Source organism: Aspergillus clavatus, genomic scaffold (genome assembly GCF_000002715.2).
Source record: "Aspergillus clavatus NRRL 1 1099423829802 genomic scaffold, whole genome shotgun sequence".
NCBI classification, from domain to species: Eukaryota; Fungi; Ascomycota; class Eurotiomycetes; order Eurotiales; family Aspergillaceae; genus Aspergillus; species Aspergillus clavatus.
The window spans coordinates 120105-142809 of NW_001517097.1; the positions used below are offsets into that span (position 1 = coordinate 120105).

At 53.9% G+C, this 22705-nt stretch overlaps 6 protein-coding genes across 6 annotated transcripts, besides 10 other annotated features; 5 read left to right on the forward strand and 1 right to left on the reverse strand.

The window, feature by feature from the left end:
- Positions 1–120: 120 nt before the first annotated feature.
- orlA (putative alpha,alpha-trehalose-phosphate synthase subunit Tps2) lies at positions 121–3146 on the forward strand (the record flags this gene model as incomplete). The annotated part of the gene is made up of 3 exons (XM_001270588.1): positions 121–540; positions 633–2889; positions 2977–3146. The coding sequence occupies 3 exons, from the start codon at positions 121–123 to the stop codon at positions 3144–3146; spliced, it is 2847 nt and encodes a 948-aa protein (XP_001270589.1).
- A 98-nt stretch (positions 3147–3244) lies between these two features.
- Positions 3245–3274: a microsatellite.
- A 1089-nt stretch (positions 3275–4363) lies between these two features.
- ACLA_033670 (putative MFS monocarboxylate transporter) lies at positions 4364–5818 on the forward strand (the record flags this gene model as incomplete). Its single annotated transcript, XM_001270589.1, has 1 exon — positions 4364–5818. One exon carries the CDS (start codon positions 4364–4366, stop codon positions 5816–5818), a length of 1455 nt encoding a protein of 484 aa, XP_001270590.1.
- Positions 4936–4959: a microsatellite.
- A 6-nt stretch (positions 5819–5824) lies between the features above and the next one.
- Positions 5825–5865: a microsatellite.
- Positions 5825–5866: a microsatellite.
- A 504-nt stretch (positions 5867–6370) lies between these two features.
- Positions 6371–7394, forward strand: ACLA_033680 (PDGFA associated 1 family protein; the record flags this gene model as incomplete). The annotated part of the gene is made up of 3 exons (XM_001270590.1): positions 6371–6419; positions 6514–6581; positions 6693–7394. The coding sequence occupies 3 exons, from the start codon at positions 6371–6373 to the stop codon at positions 7392–7394; spliced, it is 819 nt and encodes a 272-aa protein (XP_001270591.1).
- A 117-nt stretch (positions 7395–7511) lies between these two features.
- Positions 7512–7539: a microsatellite.
- A 304-nt stretch (positions 7540–7843) lies between these two features.
- Positions 7844–7873: a microsatellite.
- A 71-nt stretch (positions 7874–7944) lies between these two features.
- Positions 7945–8938, reverse strand: ACLA_033690 (unc-50 family protein; the record flags this gene model as incomplete). The annotated part of the gene is made up of 3 exons (XM_001270591.1): positions 7945–8256; positions 8352–8705; positions 8858–8938. The coding sequence occupies 3 exons, from the start codon at positions 8936–8938 to the stop codon at positions 7945–7947; spliced, it is 747 nt and encodes a 248-aa protein (XP_001270592.1).
- Positions 8939–11326: 2388 nt separating this feature from the next.
- Positions 11327–11362: a microsatellite.
- Positions 11330–11361: a microsatellite.
- A 438-nt stretch (positions 11363–11800) lies between the features above and the next one.
- Positions 11801–16288, forward strand: ACLA_033700 (Sec7 domain protein; the record flags this gene model as incomplete). Its single annotated transcript, XM_001270592.1, has 1 exon — positions 11801–16288. One exon carries the CDS (start codon positions 11801–11803, stop codon positions 16286–16288), a length of 4488 nt encoding a protein of 1495 aa, XP_001270593.1.
- A 1077-nt stretch (positions 16289–17365) lies between these two features.
- ACLA_033710 (putative anucleate primary sterigmata (ApsB)) lies at positions 17366–22390 on the forward strand (the record flags this gene model as incomplete). Its single annotated transcript, XM_001270593.1, has 1 exon — positions 17366–22390. The coding sequence occupies one exon, from the start codon at positions 17366–17368 to the stop codon at positions 22388–22390; it is 5025 nt and encodes a 1674-aa protein (XP_001270594.1).
- Positions 18752–18777: a microsatellite.
- A 27-nt stretch (positions 22391–22417) lies between the features above and the next one.
- Positions 22418–22442: a microsatellite.
- The last annotated feature ends 263 nt before the right edge of the window (positions 22443–22705 follow it).

Consider the following 22705-nt stretch of genomic DNA (forward strand, 5'->3'; position numbering starts at 1 on the left):
CTGTCTGTCGGAAGAGAAAGAAAAAAAAAAGTCCTACTGAATTTCATTTCTCTAACTTCCCACTCCCTTCCAGATTTCCCTCTTCTCATTTTTCCTGGCAGAATCGCGGCCGTTTTCGTCATGTCCGCTTCCCAGGATTCCCCCTCCGCGAAGGTGCTCGATGGTCAACCAAATCCTGTCATTGTCGGTCCGGGGATGAAGTCGCTGGGTGAAGATGCCTATACGCAAGCTGCCAATGTCACTCCCAGTCTGGATACCGATAAGAAACATCCCGTCGACAGTGATGCGCCCTCCTACTTCGCCAATATTCCCGACACCCAACCCTCCGCTGATGTCAATTCCCCCGCCACTCCCGCCGACGCAGCCAAAAGTGCGAAATCTCCCATTGAGCTCCTCCATCGCTTGAGTCTCAATCGGACTCCTCTCGTGCCCGATTTCGATCCGCGGGAACAATACCCCGGCTTGAATCTCACCGGGAGATTCATCAGCGCCGCGTTCTGTATTCCATACAAGGTGTATTACCGCCCTGGTTCGGACTGGGTATGGTACTCTCCCTTTTGCAGCTTTTTTTTTTTTTTTTCTTCTCTCGACCCATGATCGGACTAACCTTCTCGTTTGTGTGAATCAAACAGGAACTGAAGCCCCGTCCAGGTACATCCGCCCTCTTCGACTCGTTCGCATATCTCGGCTCCGAAGAGACAAAATGGTCGCACACCCTCGTGGGCTGGACCGGGGAGGTTGAGCCGATCCAGGAGACCCCCGCTTCCCTACAGCAGATCCCTGTCAACGCAGGTGCCAAACTCCCCCCGGCGCTCAACGGCGTTGCTGTCCCCTTGAGTAAGGCTGCGGCTCCGGTGCCCGTCGACTCGAGTCAGCGACCCCCGAGCCATCCCCTTCTGGAAGGGTTCACAGTCCCCCAGGAAGATCGAGCCCGCCTCGACGGGCAGTTGGGCTCCGGGCGCTACGGCAAGATCGCCCCCGTCTGGCTGTCCGACGAGTCCGAGGAGCCGGAGGAGTCCTCGACGATTTTCCTGGAAGATCAAGGGAAATGGAGGCGCTATGCCGAAAAGGAGCTGTACCCCCTGCTCCACTACAAGCAACACGGCCCCACGGACGGCCGGTCGGAGCGCAAATGGTGGGGAGATTACGTCCGGATGAATCGCCTGTTCGCCGACCGCATCCTGGAGGAGTACAAGGAGGGGGATATCGTGTGGATCCACGATTACCACCTGTTCCTGCTGCCCAGTCTCCTGCGGCAGCGCATCCCCAATATCTACATCGGCTTCTTCCTGCACGCTCCCTTCCCGAGTAGCGAGTTCATGCGGTGCCTGGCCAAGCGCAAAGAGGTCTTGACTGGCGTGCTGGGCTCCAACATGATCGGCTTCCAGACCTTCTCCTACTCGCGGCACTTCTCCTCCTGCTGCACGCGGGTCTTGGGCTTCGAGTCCAACTCCGCCGGCGTGGATGCGTACGGCGCCCACGTGGCGGTCGACGTCTTCCCCATTGGCATCGATGTCAAGGCCATCCAAAAGGCCGCTTTCGGTCCCGCCAACATTGAAAACGCCGTCGTCGCACTTCGCAATCTCTATGCGGGCAAGAAAATCATTGTCGGTCGCGATCGCTTGGACAGTGTCCGGGGCGTGGCCCAAAAGCTGCAGGCATTCGAGGCTTTCCTGGAGCGGTACCCGGAATGGCGCGACAAGGTCGTCCTCATCCAGGTCACCAGCCCGACGAGTGTCGAGGAGGAGAAGGAGGACCCCGAGAACAAGATCGCCAGTCAGATCTCCAACCTGGTGTCGACCATCAATGGCCGCTTTGGCTCGATCAGCTTCTCGCCCGTCAAGTACTACCCGCAGTATCTCTCCCAGCACGAGTACTTCGCGCTGCTGCGTGTTGCCGACGTGGGTCTCATCACCACCGTCCGCGATGGCATGAACACCACGAGTCTGGAATATATCCTCTGCCAGCAGAATACTCACAGTCCCCTCATTCTCTCCGAGTTCTCGGGCACCGCCGGACCGCTGTCCAGTGCGATTCACATCAACCCCTGGGACACCATCGGCGTCGCCGAGGCCATCAACGAAGCGCTGACCATGTCGCCCGAGGAGAAGAGGTTGCAGCATGTGCACCTCTACAAGCATGTCACCACGAACACCGTCTTGACCTGGTCCAACCAGTTTGTGACTCGTCTGCTCACCAACCTCTCCTCGTTTGACCAGTCCGTGGCCACCCCCGCGTTGGATCGCGCCACGGTGTTGAAGCAGTACCGGAAAGCACGCAAGAGGCTGTTCATGTTCGATTACGACGGCACTCTGACCCCCATCGTCAAGGATCCCCAGGCCGCCATTCCCTCCGATCGGGTGCTGCGGAACATCAAGACTCTGGCCGCGGACCCGCGGAACGCGGTCTGGATCATCAGTGGTCGAGACCAGGCCTTCCTCGATGAATGGATGGGGCACATTCCGGAGCTGGGGCTAAGTGCGGAGCACGGTTGCTTCATTCGCAAGCCGCGATCCGATGACTGGGAGAATCTGGCCGAGAGTAGCGACATGGGATGGCAGAAGGAGGTGGTCGAGGTGTTTCAGCACTTCACCGAACGCACGCAAGGCTCGTTCATCGAGCGCAAGCGGGTGGCTCTGACATGGCATTACCGGCGGGCCGACCCGGAGTACGGGGCGTTCCAGGCCCGGGAATGTCGCAAACAACTGGAGGAGACCGTGGCCAAGCGTTGGGACGTCGAAGTGATGGCCGGTAAGGCGAACCTGGAGGTGCGACCGACTTTTGTGAACAAGGGCTTCATCGCCTCCCGGCTGGTCGATGAATACGGAACGGGTCCGGGACAAGCTCCGGAGTTTGTCTTGTGCTTGGGTGATGACTTTACAGATGAAGGTAAGTTTTGATGTTGCCTTCTCCTATGATGGAAGCGGGGATCGAACATGAACTAATGGCTTCTTCCTTTTCCCTTTCGTTACACAGACATGTTCCGTGCGCTCAAGAAGGCCAACCTCCCAGCGGACCATGTGTACTCGGTCACGGTCGGAGCCAGTTCAAAGCAGACAGAGGCCAGTTGGCATCTTCTGGAGCCAGCCGACGTGATTGGGACGATCTCGGTGCTAAACAATAGCTCGTCTGCGCAAGAATACTAGGAATCACACGTCGCTCTGTAACAGGGGAGGGGAAGAGAGCCTCCTCTGACTGTGCCCTTGCCGTGACGCAAGCATTTTGTTTTCAAATGACCAAATTTTCTTTCTCTCTCTCTCTCTCTCTCTCTTTCACGAAATATGAATACTTTGCTCCAGCGATATTTATATATATATACGCATCCCCATCCTTGCTCTCGAAGACAGCGTAGGAAGGTGTCTGTCGGGCCGTCTGGATGAGGGAGGCACCTCGAGTGGAAGCCATGGGAGCCGATTTTGACTCTTCTTTTGTTTTTCTTTCCGGCGACTTTACTCTTTTCTCTTTTCTCTGCCTTGGATTTTCCAGGGCTTTGCTCTATAGATAGAAGGTGTGCAGTGACAGCACCGGCGTTGAATTTCATGCGTTAGAGGATAGACCACAAACCACCAAGATACTATCATATTATCATCATAATGTAACGAGGAGACCAGCCAGCGGCAGCCATCCGACATCGGGGATTTGGTTCCGACGCCATCAGAGCTTTTTTCCCGAGCACAAGACAACCTCATGCAGGATCATAGGATGAGATGGATGTCCATCTAACATCATGAATGCATGAATTCATGATTTCATGATTCATACTATCGCTGTGATCGTCGTTGGATGAACGTTGAACCCGCCTCTTCTGCGCACTCCTGGTCCTTTTTTTTTTTTTTCTTTCCGGCTGCGGTTCTCGGCTGTTGTTCATTAAAATCCAACCAATCGACCACCATGACTCTCTCGGGCTTCTGTGCGAGCCATCTCTCTATCTCTCAAGGGACAATTTCTTCCAAAAAGCACTAAAAAAACTCTGGTTCCTCACACAGTCACACTAATCTAATAAGGCTTTTATAGTTCTGATTCGGTAATTCGGATGGATCTGGGGCTTCTCTTCGGCTTCTCGTAGCCTGTAGGAGCGTGGAAGGAAGCAGTCACCGTCTGTCTCTCCACCGGGATTTGGCCTGGATCTGCGACACAGGGCTTGAGTCATTCTTCGGACATGAATGCCGTTCTTTATCTCACTGGATCCAGCGTTTTCTGTGTTATATTGCTGGTGTCTACCCCTTCTTTCCTATTTCCGTTCTCTTTGCTCTATGAATAGTACCCCCCTGCAACAAAGAGGGCCTCCATCACCTACAGCTGAGACATCTCGGAACGTTCAGATAACTTCGGACAAGCCAGAAAGGTCTCCCTGACCTGGTCAATGACCACCGAGGTGATGGCGCAAGATCCATACCTCGACGGATGTGCCGTCCATGAAAAGGACCCTGCACAGTTCCAGTCCGAAGAAACCACGAGCGACCAGTTTGCTCCTTTAGCAGGCCTCCCCAACGATGAGGAGTCCGGTGGTGCGGCGTTCAAGGAGCTGTCGCAGACAGCCACCAATACCAGCCATATCGGAACGTTGGCGGCCAGGACGCTGTCGCTGGTCCGGACGAGAGAGTCCGGGAAGGACATCGGTCCTCCGCCCGATGGGGGCCTGTTTGCGTGGTTTCAAGTGCTTCTGGCCCATTTCGTCATCTTCAACACCTGGGGGTACATCAACAGCTTCGGCGTGTTTCAGTCTTACTACACCGAGACCCTGGGTCGCGCCCCCTCCGATATCTCCTGGGTCGGCAGCATCCAGATCTTCATGCTGTTCTTCGTCGGAACCGTGTCGGGGCGTGCCACGGACGCTGGCTTCTTCAAGGTCACCTTGGCGGCCGGTGCGCTGCTGGAGGTCTTCTGCATCTTCATGACCTCTCTGTGTACCGAGTACTGGCAGCTGTTCCTGGCCCAGGGCATCGGCCAGGGCATCGGCTGCGGCCTCATGTTCTGCCCCACCATCGCCTTGATGGCCACCTACTTCACCACCAGACGCGCCCTTGCCATCGGCATCGTGGCGTCCGGTTCGGCCACCGGCAGCCTGGTCTTTCCAGCGGTGGTCATCCGTCTCCTACCCCGCGTCGGGTACGGATGGACGATGCGCACCCTGGGCTTCATCACTATGGCCACCATCATCCCTCCCGTGGTGTTCCTGAAGCAAAGGCTGCCGCCCCGGAGGAGCGGACCGTTGGTGGAATGGGCCGCATTCAAGGAGCTGCCGTATCTGTTCTTCGCCATCGGGATGTTCCTCAACTTCTGGGGCGTCTATGTCGGCTTCTTCTACATCGGCAGCTTTGGCCGCAACATCATTGGCGTCGCAGAGACGACCTCAGTGTATATCCTGCTCGTGATGAACGGCGTCGGCATCCTGGGTCGGGTGATCCCGAACACTATTGCCGATTGGCACACCGGCCCCCTCAACATGCTGATCCCCTTCAGCCTGGTGACCGGCCTGGTGGCCTTCTGCTGGGCCGGCGTGGGCGACGAGAACGGGCTGTACGTCTGGAGCGCCTTCTACGGTCTGGCGGCGGCTGGTATTCAATCTCTGTTCCCTGCCACCCTGACCTCCCTCACCACCGACCTCAAGAAGGCTGGGGTGCGCATGGGCATGGTGCTCAGCGTGGTGGCGGTCGCCGCGCTCATCGGGTCCCCGATTGCAGGAGCGCTGGTCCAACGAGACGACGGCAACTATCTGTACGCTCAGATGTTCATGGGCAGCGCCATCCTGGCGGGGACCTTGACCCTGATGGCCGCCAGGCTGGCGAAACTGGGCTGGACATGGCAACGGATGTAGTCGACGAAAAAAAAAAAAAAAAAAAAAAAAAAAAAAAAAAAAAGAAAATAGGACACGCTGGGCCGTGTTCAATCCCTGAATGTGAAGTACAATAACTCGAGTATATAGCTTAATGATAGTAAATAAAAATGACATACTACTACTCTGACCTGCCTGACGGACTTGCAGTCGAACCACTTGTTTGGCGGTGGAGTCTCCCCGCCTGGGAAATCCTCTGCGTGACTCAACAATCCGCTCCCTTGTTTCGTACACATTCGACTTTTACGATCTGTTGCTCTATTCCTCTATTCCTCTACACAACTAGAGACCAGATTCAATCTTGGAACTCGATCTCAGTCATCTCTACCCAATTTGCGTGCCAGAAGTACGTTCTCCCCATCTCCAACTCCCATGTTTTCGTTCCCCCCGCTCTACCCCTCGGTACAGCTCATCAACACGGCCAGCAGCTGTGGTTGGCAAGGGACTTAGTGAACAGAGACTAACTGCACATGTAGAGTTGGGGTTTTATCTCTTCCAGTATCATCAATCAACCTCATTCGTTTTCTATACATCATGGCACCCCGCGGCCGAGGAGGAAAGTTCTCCAAACCCAGCAGAGGAGGTAGGTGCGGCGTCTACGCCTCTCGTCGGCCCGCCACAGGACAGCAGGACAACAGAACCAGACCGATGCTTACCCTACGCTCTGCGGGAAACAGGTGGAAAGCGCTTCAGCCGGGATGTGCAGCCGGTAGACAAGGATGGGAACCCCGTTGGTCTCTGGCGGGTATGTCAAACCCAGAACCAGAACATAAACGCACAACCCCTTGCTAGGGAGATGCCTACGGTTCTTGTTCACTCCAGTTCTGATTTTTCTTGTCTTCAATCAAAAACACAGGAACCCGACGATGATATCCCCTCGTCCGTCGAAGAAGAGGAATCTGACGACACCTCCGGCTCCGACGAGGATTCCAGCGACGACGATGACAACGCTGGCGCCGCCCGCCCGGGCCCCAGCTCCACGGTGGCGGGCACCGGCGAGGTAACCTCGACGATGACCCGCGACGAGCGCCGCGCGGCCGCAAAGGCGAAGAAGCAAGCGGCGATCGCGCGCCGGACCCGAGTCGCCGCGCAGCCGGGCGACCTGCCGCCCTCGGACTCGGAGGAGGATTCTGCTGGCGGCGACTCGGACGACTCGGACGACGACGAGGACCTCCCCGCCAATCCGAACCACACGGCCAAGTCGCGGTCGCAGCTACAGAAACAGCCCGACGCGGCGGCGGCGGCAGGAGCGCAGAAGAGCGGTGCCACGGACCCGTCGCAGCTGTCGCGGCGAGAGCGCGAGGCCATCGAGGCGCAGCAGGCGCGCGAGCGGTACTTGAAGCTGCACGCTGAGGGTAAGACGGACGAGGCGCGCGCGGACCTAGCGCGGCTAGCGATCATCCGCGAGCAGCGCGAGGCGGAGCGGCTGCGCAAGGAGGCCGAGAAGGAGGAGAGGGAGGAGCAGGCCAAGGAGCGTGCTGCGGCGCGCGAGCGCGAGCTGAAGAAACGCGAGGAGGCTAAGGCGGGCAAGAAGAAGGGCGGTCTTAAGAAGAAATAGGCTCGGGCCAGCCTGAAAAGGGGCTATCTGCTGCGCTGGGGGAGACCCGTCTGTCTTTTTTTTTTGTTGAAATGAAGTGATGAAATCTTCTTCCCCCCCCCCTTTCCAATTGTGTTGTTTTCTTTCTTTTTTCTTTTTTTTTTTTCTCGAGCACATTGCATATCGTGCTCTGGTTGTTTGGGGGGTATACTCTTGTCTAGAAACATCCTTGGGAGAGACCTTGTCTCGGACATATCAATGATACTATAAGCATATGCATCATGGCGCTTTTCTTTCCCTCAGCTCGCTAAGAAACCGGCAAAGAACACCTCGCTCAATGTGATAGACATTCCATCTATATACAGACCCATTAACCATCAAACTATTGTCATATTATGCAGATGCAGCCCGCAAAAAGCAAAGAACGAACCAAACAACATGCAAGTCCCGACGCCGTACTCTCAAATCAGAAAGAAAAAGAAAAAAGAAAGAAAAAAAAAGTATATACAAACCATGCATATCGACGGAACCAAACGCTATCCAGTTTTCCAGAGACACGCGCTCTCGCGCCTCAGACCCCCCAGAACAACCCTACCACGCTATGGCCGTGCATCACCACCCCCCAGCCCGCAATCAGACTCACCAGCCACACGATGACCAGAAACAGGATCGGGAGCAGGAGGAGCTCGGTGTTGTGCAGGAAGGGGAGCGCATTGTACCCCAAGAAGGTGATGTAGGTGTAGTAGGTCAGTGCGGAAAGGTAGAGCGTGTTGCCCAGGAAGGTGGCCAGGAAATTGCTCGGGCTGCGGGTAAGGAGTGGCAGCAGCAGAAACTGGACCACGTAGAGATGGAGATATAGAGGGAAGAACGCCCGATTCGAGACCTAAGGTTAAAAAAAAAAAACGTTAGCTCCGGCTCCCTCGCACCTTGTTGCTACCAACTGGTCGATTTCCCCAGAGTGAGTAGGTCGCCACTCACGTCAAAGCAGTATCCAAACTCCAACTGATCCTTCTCGCCCGGCTGTGTGAAGAGGCCTTGAGCTGCGCCGCGCCTGCGACCTCGCGATCCTCTGAAACCAGTCAGGGACGCGGCTGCGCCCTCAGGCCCGAAGAGGCGCGGAATGGCAAAGTATGCGGCGGTCGACACCGCTAGAGACGACCCGATGAAATGGAGAAAGATGAAGAGGAGCGAAAGGCGGGCGATCGATCCGAATGAGGGCGCATAGGCGAGGCCCCATGCGAGAGCTGTGAGAAGGAGAAAGAAGGACAGAAGATAGGTGAACGACGGGTCTGGACGGTGCCAGGTGTTTTTCGTTTCTGGAAACATAATGCGCTATGTTAGTGGTGTGCTCTCGCGGACCGCCCGACGGGATGTCTTGAGCAAGGATGAAGCGGACTCGACGTACGTTTCTATCGGCGAATTATGGTCTTAGTACGGTTTCCCAATGATGAGACAGGCACGAACCGAGCAAAGGAGACACTTACATGGTAATAAATCGATTTGAAGACCTTCTTAGGCGCTATTAATAGTGATGTCATCTCCCAGATAGCCATCTCAAAGTCCATCTGTGGGAACTTGAACAGCCTACTCCGCACAAACAGTGATCATCAGCCATAAGCTCCAAAGACCAGAGGCGGTGTTTGCGGGATATTCTGATGCGAGCAGCAGTCGAACACCGAAGTTTGACGAGCTCACCTCTTGAAGAAACGCGGCATCCGTATACTCGACCCGCGATTTGCTGGCGTTGTGCCGCCGAAGCTGGCGCCGTTGGCATGTTGACGAGGAACAGAGATGGTTGGGTTCATCGTAGAGGGAGACTCGCAAGAACTATCCCAATTCCCAGGACACTCGAGATGGGAGAATGAGTCAGTACAATCCAGTTGTAGAGGAATGTAAAGTTGTCTAATAAGAACCCCGCGGCGCAGCTTGGATCTGTCAGTATTATTGATCTGGATGGAGATACTTCGATGTTGTTCGGAGTTGCTGCTGCCGTTGGGGCCATTATGTCATCCGCTGTTTCGGGTTAACTTGAAGCCGTTCGGTTTACATCGTCCTAGTTTAGATCGACAGCATCCTCAGTGTCGCTCTATCCTTCTGCCAGACGCAGTTTCTTGTATCATGGCTAGTTTCTCTGTCTATTCTGTTTATCTGTCTTTTTGAGCCTTTATGGGCTGGGTTGGTTCTTTTCTGCCATCGAAGCGCATTGGCAGACCTATCATGAGTACCTCAAAGCCACAGAGACCATCCGCACCAAAGCGGTTCTTTAAGAGTCTATCTCAGAGCAACTAGTGTTCTACACTTCTACTATTATTGTCGAAGTACGCACTGAGAACCCCAACTACTTTCGAAAATCTAGAGTCGAAATGTGATTGCTCTCGCAAAGATTTTCCGCGAAGCTTCCAGGAAAAAAACATCAGATCGACATGACGATTGACAGGTCTCAAACCCTAAAGATCTAAAATCAATATCTCCAAGCATCCTTGTCTGTAAAACGGGTCGTTCTGCGGATCTTCAAGAGTTCAGCTTCACGTTGGGACACCATGATCCAAGATGCCTACGTCGGTCATCTAGATCCTGGACTCTGGGCCCAGCGCATCAAGAAGGTTGAGATCGTCAAGGTTATGATATGTATCAGAGCACATGTTTTGTGTTCATGGTCAGAGTCCAGGATTCAGACACGTCACACGCTGATGAGATTCAACCTTTCAGGTGGCAGCGATGCAGCATTTCGTCTGTCAGTCTGTCAATCGAGCATACATGCCAATCTTACTTCTGAGACCAGGAAACCCGAATGGCGTTCTGCGCACGGTATTGACCTAATACTATTGTCTTCCAGTTTTGGTAGAACTCCGTCTGGCTCGTTTATCTTTGGATGCCTGGATAGACTACGACTCTCCTGATCTCCTCCGTACTCCATCGTCAAAGCTTCTAGTTCATTTCTGGGGGGGGGGAAGTCTCCACATCATGGGCCCATGGGCCAAGGCTGGGAGAATGATCGAGTCGTGAGTCGTGACAATAGACCAACAGACTAACCGAGTCTCTAGTAAGGGGTATTTTGATAATTCGACGTTCATGACTTCCATTGATCGGATACCTCTCAACCATGCGAGTCAGTGACAGACAGGCGAGCATAAACAATAGTAATCTATCGACTCTAGCCCATCGGATTGCATGGATATTGTCTCTGCAGATTTCCCAGACACTCGGTGCCAAATGCCATGCCTATTGCCTCGCCATTTAGCGCCAAGCCCCCATTGAAAATTAGTGGCAGATGGTCTCCTTAGTCTCCTTAGTTCACTCTGCTATAGTTGGACTATAGTTAGTCGTGTTGATTATCAACTAGACTGTTACCCCTGAGAAGATAACTAGTACTCCGTAGAAACCAGAAAGATTTCCTCTGTTCATGGGACTGTCATAGTGTCATTAGTTCATTACTGATGAGAGTTTGACCGATGAATTCCAGACTTGCGAACTGCGACATAGCGAATCATTCGTCTGTCTCAACTATAATAATAAGGAGAAGAAGAAGAAGAAGATTAATGACAGTGCTGGGGACGACAGTCGCATAGTTAGTTCTATCTCTCTTCCTCTCTTTCTCTCACGAATATAATCTCTAGTAATACCAATACCAGATCTGTCCAGAATCCTGACTATTTAATAATCAAAAGTGCAGTCCATCATTTCATTCCTCTGGTGTTTCATCCTTTCTGTAGGTTTCGTCCCTTGCCTGCCTGAGGCTTCCACGATCCGGCATTCTTTCGAATTCCCCTCAAGAATCAAGATCATTATTAACATCCATTCTCTCATTCTTTTGTTCTTTCATCGCTCATTCTGTGATACTTGTTATTTTGCAGCAGGATCATCTCGGATCTTCTCTCCGGCAATCGCTCTCAGACCCCGACTAAGAGGTCTGGATTTACTAAATACGCTTCATCGTCCTTTCCACGCAATTGTCCCTCTCTCTCTCTCTCTCTCTCTCTCTCTCTCTCCGCAAATCGTTCGTCCCGGACCCCTTAAACAATCATAACAAGTCGACGGAATATCGTTCTTTGCCCTCTGCGCCCTCTATCTTCCGCGATGACCGTGAGCTGATCTATTCTTCATTCCCTCTCAAAAGACGGCAATTCGGCTCCGGGGTTTACTACCATAAGCGAAGTTGCAGGAAGGGAAATCCTATTGTGATTGGAGGGACGGTCTCGAGTGATTGAAACCCAACCACGTTGGTTCTTGATAATTTGGGCTTCAAGGTTTTGTTAAACAAGGCGGATACTAGAGATCAGTCGACTCTTACTCTTTGATTCTTCGCAACCGGTGAAATCGCCGGTCTATGGTCGCGCCATCCTGCTCTAACTGTTTCCGATTCCGCGAGCCCATTTCCTAAAGTCCCGTTGTGAATGTATTATTGAGCTCGGAAAGGGAGCATCAGAATGCCTTCGGGACAGGATACTCAAGCCAATCGCTCCCCGCCTCGGACACCTCCATCGCAGGCGTCCAATTACAAACCCACAAAGAGAGGACTTCATCCGCGGCCGTCGTTGCGCGAAACCTTCCTCGACGATATGAACCCTGCCGACAATGCGAACAGCGGCAATGAGTCGAGCGACGAACGCGATCCTCATGATCTATCATTGTCCCCGAAACACGCCGCGCGCACGTCCATTGTCGACAACATGTTACTATCTCTAGACCAGTTCGCTTTCTCCGCGGGCAACTCCATTCTCGATGACTACAGACTGTTCAATTCGGTGTTTGAGTCGGAATTGTATGGCCGAAACTCGCAGGAATCTACAACGCAGCAGCGTTATCGCGGTCATACGTTTTCCTCCTCCTTGTCGTCGGAAGCGGACTTGGGCTACGACGATAGCGCCGCGCGGTATGGAACTCAGCCAGCAAGAGGCCGACGCAGCAACAGCAGCTCCAACTACCATTCCGGTTTGAGACGAATCGGTAGCACCCGCAGTCGAGACGCGCCGGGATCGCGAGGTCAGCTTTATGACTATCGAACTGTCGCTGGTGGTGATCCCTCGGCGATGCGCACGACGAGGAAAAGCAGCAAAGCGAGCGCATCTTCGACACTAGATTTTGGCCCGCCTCTCATCCGAGCCCAAGCTGGCTCTACCAATGAGAGGCGCTCGGCGAGCTTTGATTATGGTACCAGGCCAACGCTCACTTCGACCGACTTCGAATCCACATTCTACGATAGTACAGATGCGGCTCCGACACCCAGTGTTCCCGCTGGTCCGAGGAAATTGCACTCATCATCCCAAAACGACTACTCTGGACCATCAAATTCCCAGTCATCCCGGACACCAGTCGTCTCTCGGCGGAACAGTCCGAAGTCCTCTCGGACGAACCAGGCTCGGAAGTCTCGACCAGAGAACATCAATAGCGGCGCCAACATGCGGGGCGCGGACAGCGGCATGAGGAACTTGGCCGATGACGGCTTGGATCCTCCTCCAAATATCTCGGCAACACTTGACCCTCCAGCTCCGAGTCCCACCATCTCGTTCAACAAGCCAACATTGCTACCTCCGCCGGAGCCAGCGCCAGTCAAGGAGCGACCGGGATTCTTCCGACGCGTGTTTGGATCATCGAGGAGTTCGGTTATCGTACCAGCAGAAGCAAGTCATTATGATAGCCCAATCTCCCTGGAGCACGATACCAATCAGGTAAACGCAGCGAGCGGGACCCTCAGAGGAAGCAGACAGCCTCAGAGAAATCATAATGTGTCCGGTGCCAGTACGCCCAGAGAAAGGCCCCCTCAGGTAGTGAACAAAAAACCATCGTTCTTTCGTCGTCGGAAAAAATCAATCTCCATTGACAACAGCGCCCCGCCACCCATCGTGCTCCCCCAGCAACTGGGTCCGAGGACAATGGAAATTCTGAAACCAGAACCCAGCCCTGTCAGTAGCCTAAGAAAGGTCATGAATCCGTACCTTGCTGACGGCGTGGGTCCTGCATGTGATAAATCAAAAGAGCGTCCCGCTCGGGCTGCAGTTGCAGATGATGCGGCAAATAAGACTGCGGGACTTTCCTCCGCCCAGAGAGGCAAGGAACAGGTTTCTGCTGCTCCTGTCAAGGGCGTTTCCAAGTCCAAATACAGTCTATATCCCCCGCCACCTGCAGGCAGCGGTCACGATACATCATTCTTGATGAACAGCAGTGGCAATGAAGAATCCACAGTCAAAGCCGCTGGCTTGGACTCTGAAGCCTCTGTCGATCCACCGCAGAGGAAAATGGCGGTCAGAGACGGCATCGAATCCCAGGACAACGAACAAGTCGGCCAGGTCGCCAGTGAATCCCAGCATACGATCACACCACCGACCATGATTCCCGCTCCAGCCTTGTCTCCAGTAGTCCAGAATCTCTCGCCCGCGAGTGCGACAGCCCAGGATGACGGGTCCAAGGAGACGACAACCGAAGACAAAGTTCACCCCGAGGAAACGGCTGAGGGCGTGCTTCGCTCTAACTCTGGCGTAGGCGGAGATCGTCGAACAGCACAGCTCAGCAAGCTGACTATCCCCGCCACGGAGACCGCTGGTGTTTCACCCCATACCTCGCCATCGGATACCGAATTCTTCACGGCTGCTAACACCCCAGCCGTTCCTTCAGAAGATCCTGAGATCCCAGAGGATATCACAGAACGTCCGGACAGTGCCTCCTCCTCGGACGAGCCTACCAGCTCAGACAGAGAGCACGCGAGAAGATTATTTGATAGCCAAGATCAGGTGGTGGGCAACGAGCCTGCTGCCGCCTGGTTAGGCGACCCCAATCGTGCGACCATTCGAGAAGCATATATGGAGCTTTTCAACTGGTCCAACATGAACATTCTGGCGGCGCTGCGGAGTCTTTGTACTCGGCTGATCCTCAAGGGTGAGACGCAGCAGGTTGATCGAGTGTTGGATGCGTTTTCCACAAGATGGTGCCAGTGTAACCCACGACATGGATTCAAAGCTTCAGGTTTGTTCAGCGCTCTCGTCCTTCTGTCGCCGTGGCACCTTATCGTACCTAACAGTTGCCTAGATGTTGTACACACCATCTGTTATTCTTTACTGCTCTTGAACACCGATCTCCATCTCGCGGATATCGAGCAGAAGATGACCAAAACGCAATTCGTTCGCAACACAATGCCCACAATACATCGCGTCGCCATCGATGCAGCTCCGGATAGTTTTGACCCTCTACGTCCAGCTAATCGAGCGAGACTCTCTGCAATAGATTCGAACTCTCAGCCTACCTCGGCTGATGAATCCGAGAGGGCGAATGGAGATGTGAACCGGCCGACCAATCCTCCGCCGAAGCTGTCGAATCGCTTGTCGCGGACCGATCTCTCAATTAAATTAGGCGGTGATCCTGACAGCGACATTGGTCCCCTGGTTAATGCGCCATTCAATGGGTCAGTGCGGGCCTGGGAGCAGCAGGTTGAGACCGTCCTCCGAGATTTTTACTCCTCGATCCAGAAACAAAAACTTCCGCTCCACGGTGCCTCAGGCGACAGGGACGGACACCAGCCGCAATCGAACAGCCTACTTGGCCCCGGCTCGAATCATCATGGCCTACGCAGAAGCCCCAGCACGATCAGCAAGAGTGGCTCCGATATCTATCCCCGCGGTCGCTCTGCTGACTCTCGATACGGCACCGCGCGTTGGTCCTCTAAGCCTCGCTCACGTGCAAGATTATGTCCCCCGTCGACTATGGGCTCCAGCCGAACTAGCCTGGATGACCAGTCATCTCTATGGAGTCCTTCGGCATCGAGTACCTGGAGCAAGTATTCCCTAGGGAAGCTGACTTCTGCCTCGGTCGATTCCTTTGGATCAGATTATCCACGCGGAGATTATCAGCAGTCGATCGGGTTTGCGAACGCACTGAGCCAGGCGATCATCCGTGAAGATACCGCTCATTCCATCGCCAGCTCAGAAGATGTTGAAGGTACGGTCCATCTGTTAGAAGATGAAACTCTACAGCTCGCCGGCGCTCCATGGGCCAAAGAAGGTAGCCTGAAACACAAACACCATCTGGATTCGGTGGACAAGAGAGCCAAGGATCGAAATTGGAATGAATGTTTTGCCGTGATCCAACAAGGCTGGATGCGTCTGTTCTCGTTCAGCAGCTCCGCCAAGTCGGTCCGGCCGAAACCCAAACCACGTTCTCCTGGCGGTCTTGTGGTGGGAGGCGGAAATTGGACTGAGAATGCCGAGGAAATTTGGAAGTTTCTCCTCCGTCAGTCCATCGCCAGTGCCCTCCCACCGCCGGGCTACTCCAAGTCGCGTCCGCATGTCTGGGCGCTGAGTCTACCCACGGGCGCCGTTCACCTTTTCCAAGCAGGCACGCCAGAGATCGTCCGCGAATTCGTCTCCACGGCCAACTACTGGAGCGCACGACTGTCCAAGGAGCCCTTGATCGGAGGCATCAGCAATATGGAGTTCGGGTGGAGCGATGCGGTCATCAACAGCGCTCTGGTGAACACCGACCACAACAAGACGCCACCGTCGTCGTCCGGTGCCCGACCCAGCATTCAAAGTTCGATCCGCAGTTCGATCGATCAGCAAGGGGTTCGACCTAGACTTCCTGCCGACCGGGTACACATCGGCGACTGGGCCCCGCCGCAACAGAGTATGGTGGCTTCGGGACAGCCTGAAGTGGACCAGCTGAAGGCTTTGCAGACGTATGTCAAGAACGTGGAGGAGGAGCTACAGCGACATAACGAACTTCGACCAGCCATGATCCTCGCGTTCTCGCCACGCCACCCCAACGCAATCAAGGCGATGGCCAATTGGGAGCGCAAGTCTTCGTACCTGCTGCGGGAAATTGTCAAGTTCCGAACGTATATTGATTCACTCCAAGGAGCAATCGATGCGAGAAACCAAATCTACGCATCCCGTGAGGATGAAACTCCTGAACGAGCGGAAGACTAGCTACGCAGTTGCCCAGGATGACAAGCAATTTGACCATTTCTTGTCAGTCACCATGGACTTAAGCCTTGCTTGTCTATGAGTGCTTCTTTTTTGTTCCTCTTTCCCCTCCCTCGTTTCCTTTTTCCTTCCCTCTTCCCTTTCTTTTTCGATTCTTCCATGATCACGTTGCGACCCCATATAATGCATCCGATATCCTTTGGGTGGAAAGCGAATGCTTTGGTGGTAACAGACATCTCGGGTTGCATGGAGCTTGGGCGCGACTTTTTCATGGTTCTATACTTCCATATCTCTGTATCTACGTACTTTCTTTCCCCTCCATTTTTTCTCCCTGTTTCCTCCCCTTCTCTGGGAGTATGTGATGAGCCTTATGCTACGGATATTATGACCTTTTTTTTCTTCTTCTTGTTGCTCTTTTCTCCCAGGCTGGGAATGACTGTCCTCTCCATGTACGAAGTAAGATACCCCGATTTAATCGACACGACCTTGAGTTTTTCTGTCGATCTGAGGCAGATTCTTCTTGAGAATATTCGAATATCTCGTAGTGACATTTCAACATTCCTTTTGCAGATGATCCATCAGTAAACCAGCTCAGTTGGTGATGTGCGCCGGCCTGACTGGTCACACTCGCATCCATGGTTGTTATTTAACTTCAGCCCAAGCGAAAGGGGAGTTGGAAGTAAACAACAACCACCTCCAACCCGTCAACCCACCAACTCCATCGACTCCATTCCGTCTTCCTGGCTTCATCCTTATCTCTATTCTCATCGCTCTCATTGTTTGCACTCTCAGTCAAGTGTTTCTAATTTACAGCGGTCGATGGTCTGATGATCCTGTCTCGATGATCGCGGAGGAACAGCCCATTGTGGGAGGCCAAGTCCGATCATAATCATCAAAGACAGAGGTAGAGACAGTACGCTAAACACGAAGCCTAGCTCCATGAACATACCTTGAGAGCTCCGAACCAAGCTAATTCGTCTAGGTGGTTGTGGAGCAAAGCAGACGGAGCGCCCAGACGCCCCAACGTCAGTCTAAGCTAGACTAAATAACAATAATAATAATATGTCACGGCCCGTCACCATGTCGACGGAATCTGCGCCCTCCTCTCCGTCCCAGATCTTCAATCCAATCGAGTGCACACACTTAGAGCACCTTCCGTCTTGTGTTTCGATACCGGACGACCTTGACTCAGAGGACGACTTTTCTACGACGGAGGACGTGTTTTGCGACCCTGTGGATTTGATGGTGGTGGAGGATACACGGGGGGATTCTCTCCCCGGCGGCAGTACGACCATGGACGACACTCACGATACAGAGAGCGAATTCTACCACACGCAAGACGAGACGACCCTCGATTTAAATCAATATGACGAACCCGCATCGACGATCGACCCGTCAGATCACGAGGATTCCATCATGTCCCACCTCCCTCCTCTCCCTGACCACGACGATAGCAGTCTGTTCCTGTCCAGTGATGACGGAGATCACGAGCGCGCAGATAATCAGACCTTCTTGGAGGAGAAGGAAATGCGAAGGAAGCTGATGGATATGGAGTCGAGTTTCTTACCCGAACCGTCGACGATCGAGGTCGCTACTCGAAACCAGGCTGCTGGTGTTGACGATACCTTTTTGATAGGGGTACCCAGCGAAACTGCCCATGAATCCAGTACATCCGAGGACAATCAATCCGCCTTTGCGACACCAGACGATACGAACCAAGACTCGAGATCGACGAGCGACCGGATACCTATCCCGCAAACACCGACTCTGGGTCGCGGCGCAGCCAACCCCCAGGACTTGGATGTTACGCCCTCCGTCACTTCTGGGCAACGCGAAGACAAAACCACTATGCTGGAGATAGTGGCTTCATCGCCGGCGGCCGAAGCTGCAACGAGGTCGCTGAATCGAGTGCAATCTGGGTTTTCGGCCGATTTGCATTCATCGAAAGACATTACCTCCGAGGAGACTGGCGCGTCTGCGACATTGGATCTGGATCGGTTGACACACCCATCTAATCTAAGTATACAGACAAGTTTTCGGAGCTCGGATCCAGAACGCTCCAGGCTTTTCCAAACTGACAATGGCCGAGATACAGAGACATCGTCCCGGGCGAACAGTCACAGAGGGAGCCGGCCGAAGTATTTGACGAGTCGCCAATCCTCCCATCGCCTCTCATACTCATCAATTGCTAGTAACAACACCGAGACAACCAACAGCGACGCGACATTGGGCGCTGACTACGCACTTCAGTCCGGCGGCGCGGTTCCGGAGAACCCTCATACTCTGCAGGTGGACCAGCGCGACAACCTTACGAGATCGATCAGCCTGGGTAGCATGGCTTCCGGTATATCCGCCCTCAGCGATGAGAATATCTTGGAGAAGAGAAACGCCAGTGGAGTTGCAGAGGGGGGTTTGCAAACTTTGGCCGAAGAAGAGAGAAACCTCCAATCGCGACCAGGCTCGGCTCAACAGCAGCAGCAGCAGCAGCAGCAAAAGGACGGAGAACAACAGGAACAGCGGGGCTTCGCTGCTGGAGATGCTCAGGACCCAATGACACCGAGGGCCAAGTCTCGCGAAAATGCCTTTCCGACGGACACCGCCATTGCAGAGCGCATCCGAGATGTCCAAGTACCAAGTGCATTTGCCAGAAAGTTTCAGGAAGATCTTGCTGGTCGCTCACTCTCGCCTGACAAGCGTGCCGCCATCGCCACTCCCGGTTTTGCTCGGAGTGGCCGTACCATGACTCTCAAGGAGCAAAGCAGCACGATTGACCGTCTGTCGAAGGAGAACTTCGACCTGAAGATGCGGATACACTTCCTCAACGAGGCCTTGAACAGGCGCTCCGAGGAAGGGATCAAGGAACTGATTTCGGAAAATGTCGAGTTGAAGTCGGATAAACTCAAGCTACAGAAGGACAATCAGAGTTTAAAGAGAAAGATTCGTGATCTAGAGAAGCAACTCAAGGACCAACAATCTGATAAGGAATCGATGGCGAACCACGATCCCGAGGGCTCGGACGAGGACTCTCGCGATGCAGCTCAAGATGAGGAGATACTCTATCTACGGGAGAGGATGGAGACGTATGAACTCGAGATAGAGAGGCTGCGGTCCGAGAGCATGGTCAAGGAGAGCGAGAAAAGGAGACTAGCTGAGATGGTGAAAGCATTAAGCGACCGCCCCGCAGGCTCAGAGGTCGGTGCAAGGGAAGAGAGGGTACTAAACACCAATGTTTCACAATCTCTGTCTCCTTCCTACATTAATGCTGACATGGCGGTTCTACAGGACATGTGGAAAGACATGCTGGATGCAGAAGCTGCAGCGCGGGAACAGGTAGAGGACGAGAACAAAAGGCTCCAAGACGAAGTACTGGGCCTCCGGAACGAACTGAATTTCCTTGTTGCGCCCTCACTATCAAGGCATCGCGACCGGGTGGGATCCATGGTCTCCTACACGACAGTCTCCGACCGGGATATAGGCCGGGTTCCGACTCTTGGTAGCTCATCTAGTGAAACACTCGTGGAAGAGCTACGGCTGCTCAGACAAGAGAACGCAGAATTACGGCGAGAAGTCAGCGCCCAGACTTCCATGCTTACCTCTCGAAACAAGGAGAAGGAGCGGCTCTACCAAGAGATTGAGGAGCTGAAGCTCGGTCAACGCCGCGACGGCGGACGGTCAGTTGCTGGGGACAGCATCTTTGATCGCTCTGCGTCGCGCGCTCACGGCAGATCACCGTCTCGGGTCAGTGACGGCACAGGACCGTTGCGAGGCGATCATGCGGAGCGTGAGGACTTGGAACTTCGGATTGGGGAGCTGCGAGATCAAGTGTCTGCGCTGAAGCTGGAGAACCAGACTCTCAAAGCTCAAATGGAGGAACGGGGCAAGGAATACGAAGCTCTTGACACCCAATATCAGGAGGAGGCGGATCAGCTCGAAGAATGGCTGCAGGCCGCGCGACAAGAGTGCGATCAAGTCCGGCAAGAGGCTGCCGAACGTGTGGCCCACCTTGAGGCCGAATACGCACAATTGGAGGCCGAGGCTCAGGAGGAATTAGATATGATGGACGAGACAGTCCGACAGAAGACAGAGGAGTGCCAACAACTCGAGGAGGAGCTCAGAAGCCAGGACGAGAACCTCCGAGCACTACAAGCCGAGATGCGTTCGGCCAGTGAAGGGATCATCCGGCTCGAGGAAGATGCGCAGAACAACCTGCAGCGCTATGAAGCGGTCCAGCGGGAACTCGAGAACTGTAACCAGGAGATGGAGACTTTGGAAAAGAACCTGTACGAAGCCAACACTAAGGTGCAGCGTCTAACCGTTCAAATCGAATCCAGCCAGAATGAGATTGCGTTCCTGCGAGAGGAGCAGGAAGGTGATAAGATCAGAATCGGCGATCTAGAGTCTGAGCTCAAAACATACCTGCTGAGTCTGCAAAGCGAACGGGACAAGACCAGGGAGTTGGAAGCTCGCCTGGCGGAGGAGCGGCATCAGCGAGAGGTCGTCGGAAGCCAGGAGAAACAAGAGGTTCAGCGTATTGTGAACGAGCTCAATCGGGAAGCCTCCATGGCCAAGGAAGAGGCGCGCAAGCTCAAGAAGAGTCTGTCAGCGCAGGAGATCGAGACGGCAACCTGGCGAGAGCGGTTGATGGACTTGGAGAACAACCTGCGAGAGACACTCGGCGATCTCACCGGCAGTCGTTCCAGCCTGATCTCCAACATTATGAAACTCCAGAAGGAGCTCGAATCGACCGCCTTGGAACTCGAAAGTGTCCGGTCGAAACTCGATGAAACAGAGTCTCTGCTGCGGAACCGCGATGCCCTGCTCGAGAGCCACGGGCTCGAATCGCGCAAACTGGCCGAGCTGCTCGAACGCGAACGACAGGCCCGCCGAGCCGACAAGCAGTCGTTCGAGCAGGCTCTCAAATCCCATCATCAAGCATCTCGTACCATCACCCAGAGTAACTCGCGGATTACGGAGCTGGAGAATGCTCGGAATCAGGATCGGAAGCGGTTTACGAGTGTCGAACAGCAGTTCAGAGAGCAGCTGAACGAGCGAAACTCGATGCTTCTGACGATGTGGAAGCGGCTCTCGGCAATGTGCGGGCCAGATTGGGCACACTCGAACAGTCTCATCAACGGAAATTTGCCCAGCCAGGAGGTGATTGGCAACATACTCTTCTGGCCAGGTTTCAGCCGAAATCTCTTGCTAGCTGTCAAGACGGTGGAGAGCAAGATAGCAGGCTTCAAGAGCGACATCAGGGGCGTCGAGCGCGATCTGACCAAGCAGTATCAGAACCTTGAACATATCATGAACCTGCGAATCAAGAAGCTTGATCGTCTCGAGGAGTCGATGATGAGTATGCGGGCACAACAGCATAGCAAGAGCCAATCTGGCATGTCGCCCGAGATGGCCAAGCTACGCGGCGAGAACCGTCTGTTGAAGGCGGAGCTGAACCTGCTTCAATCCAACTCGCGTATCCGCGGCCCTACTTCGGCTGCTGTTGTGGCTGCCGGAATGGGACAGAGCACCCCACATTCACCCAGCCGAACATTGAGCGCGGAGTCCGGGGCCGATGCAGATCCCTCATCCTTGGTGCGCCATCGTTCGATCATCGAGAAGTCGGGGAGCCCGCATTTGTCGAGAATCCTCCACCGGAGCTCAACATCAGGTATCCCGCAGCCATCGCAGATCTCGGCGGCATCCTCCTCATCGCCACTAGCCGACCATGAAGGAGCCATGGTTCCCAGCTCGCGCTCCCGACATGTATCCGCCGACCCAGGCGGCAACGACAAGTGGATTCAGCGCTTGCGAGAATTGGAGAAGAGGTTGAAGGCGGAGCGAGAGGCTCGACTGCTGGACCGTAACGGAGCGCGGAAGCGCCTGGAGGAGCGGGATGCGGAAAATCAAAGGCTACGCGCCGAACTGGAGAGACATCGCATGCGTCGAGGAATATCGGCGGAAACTTCGACTGATGATGATTACGATCGCAGTCGACTGCACAACTCCGGCCGTTCCAACGCAGGCGGTGGCGACGATTACGGCCGTCATCGAGATGAAGAGCAGAGTTCAAGTGAGGGAGAGGGAATCTGTGTTGACATAGAAGTCTGACCCCTTTCTCTGCAGGGCTTCTCGATATTTTTTTTTTTTTTTTTTTGTTTTTGGTGTACCTATTTTGTATCTCCTCCGTCCTGTATCAGGAGTTCGTGGAGGCGTTGTCTCCCTCCAGTCTTGGTTTTCTATGCATTCTAGCGGCTGTTGTTTGTCAAGGTGTTATTCGTTGCATAATTTTATATTGTACCTGTCTTTGCATGTACTATATACCCATTGATTTTCGTTGGTGCTTGGAATAAATACTTTTTTTCATGGTCACTGGGCGGTTGTACAAAAGAGCGAGATGAGAACATCATGCTGTCATATATTTCT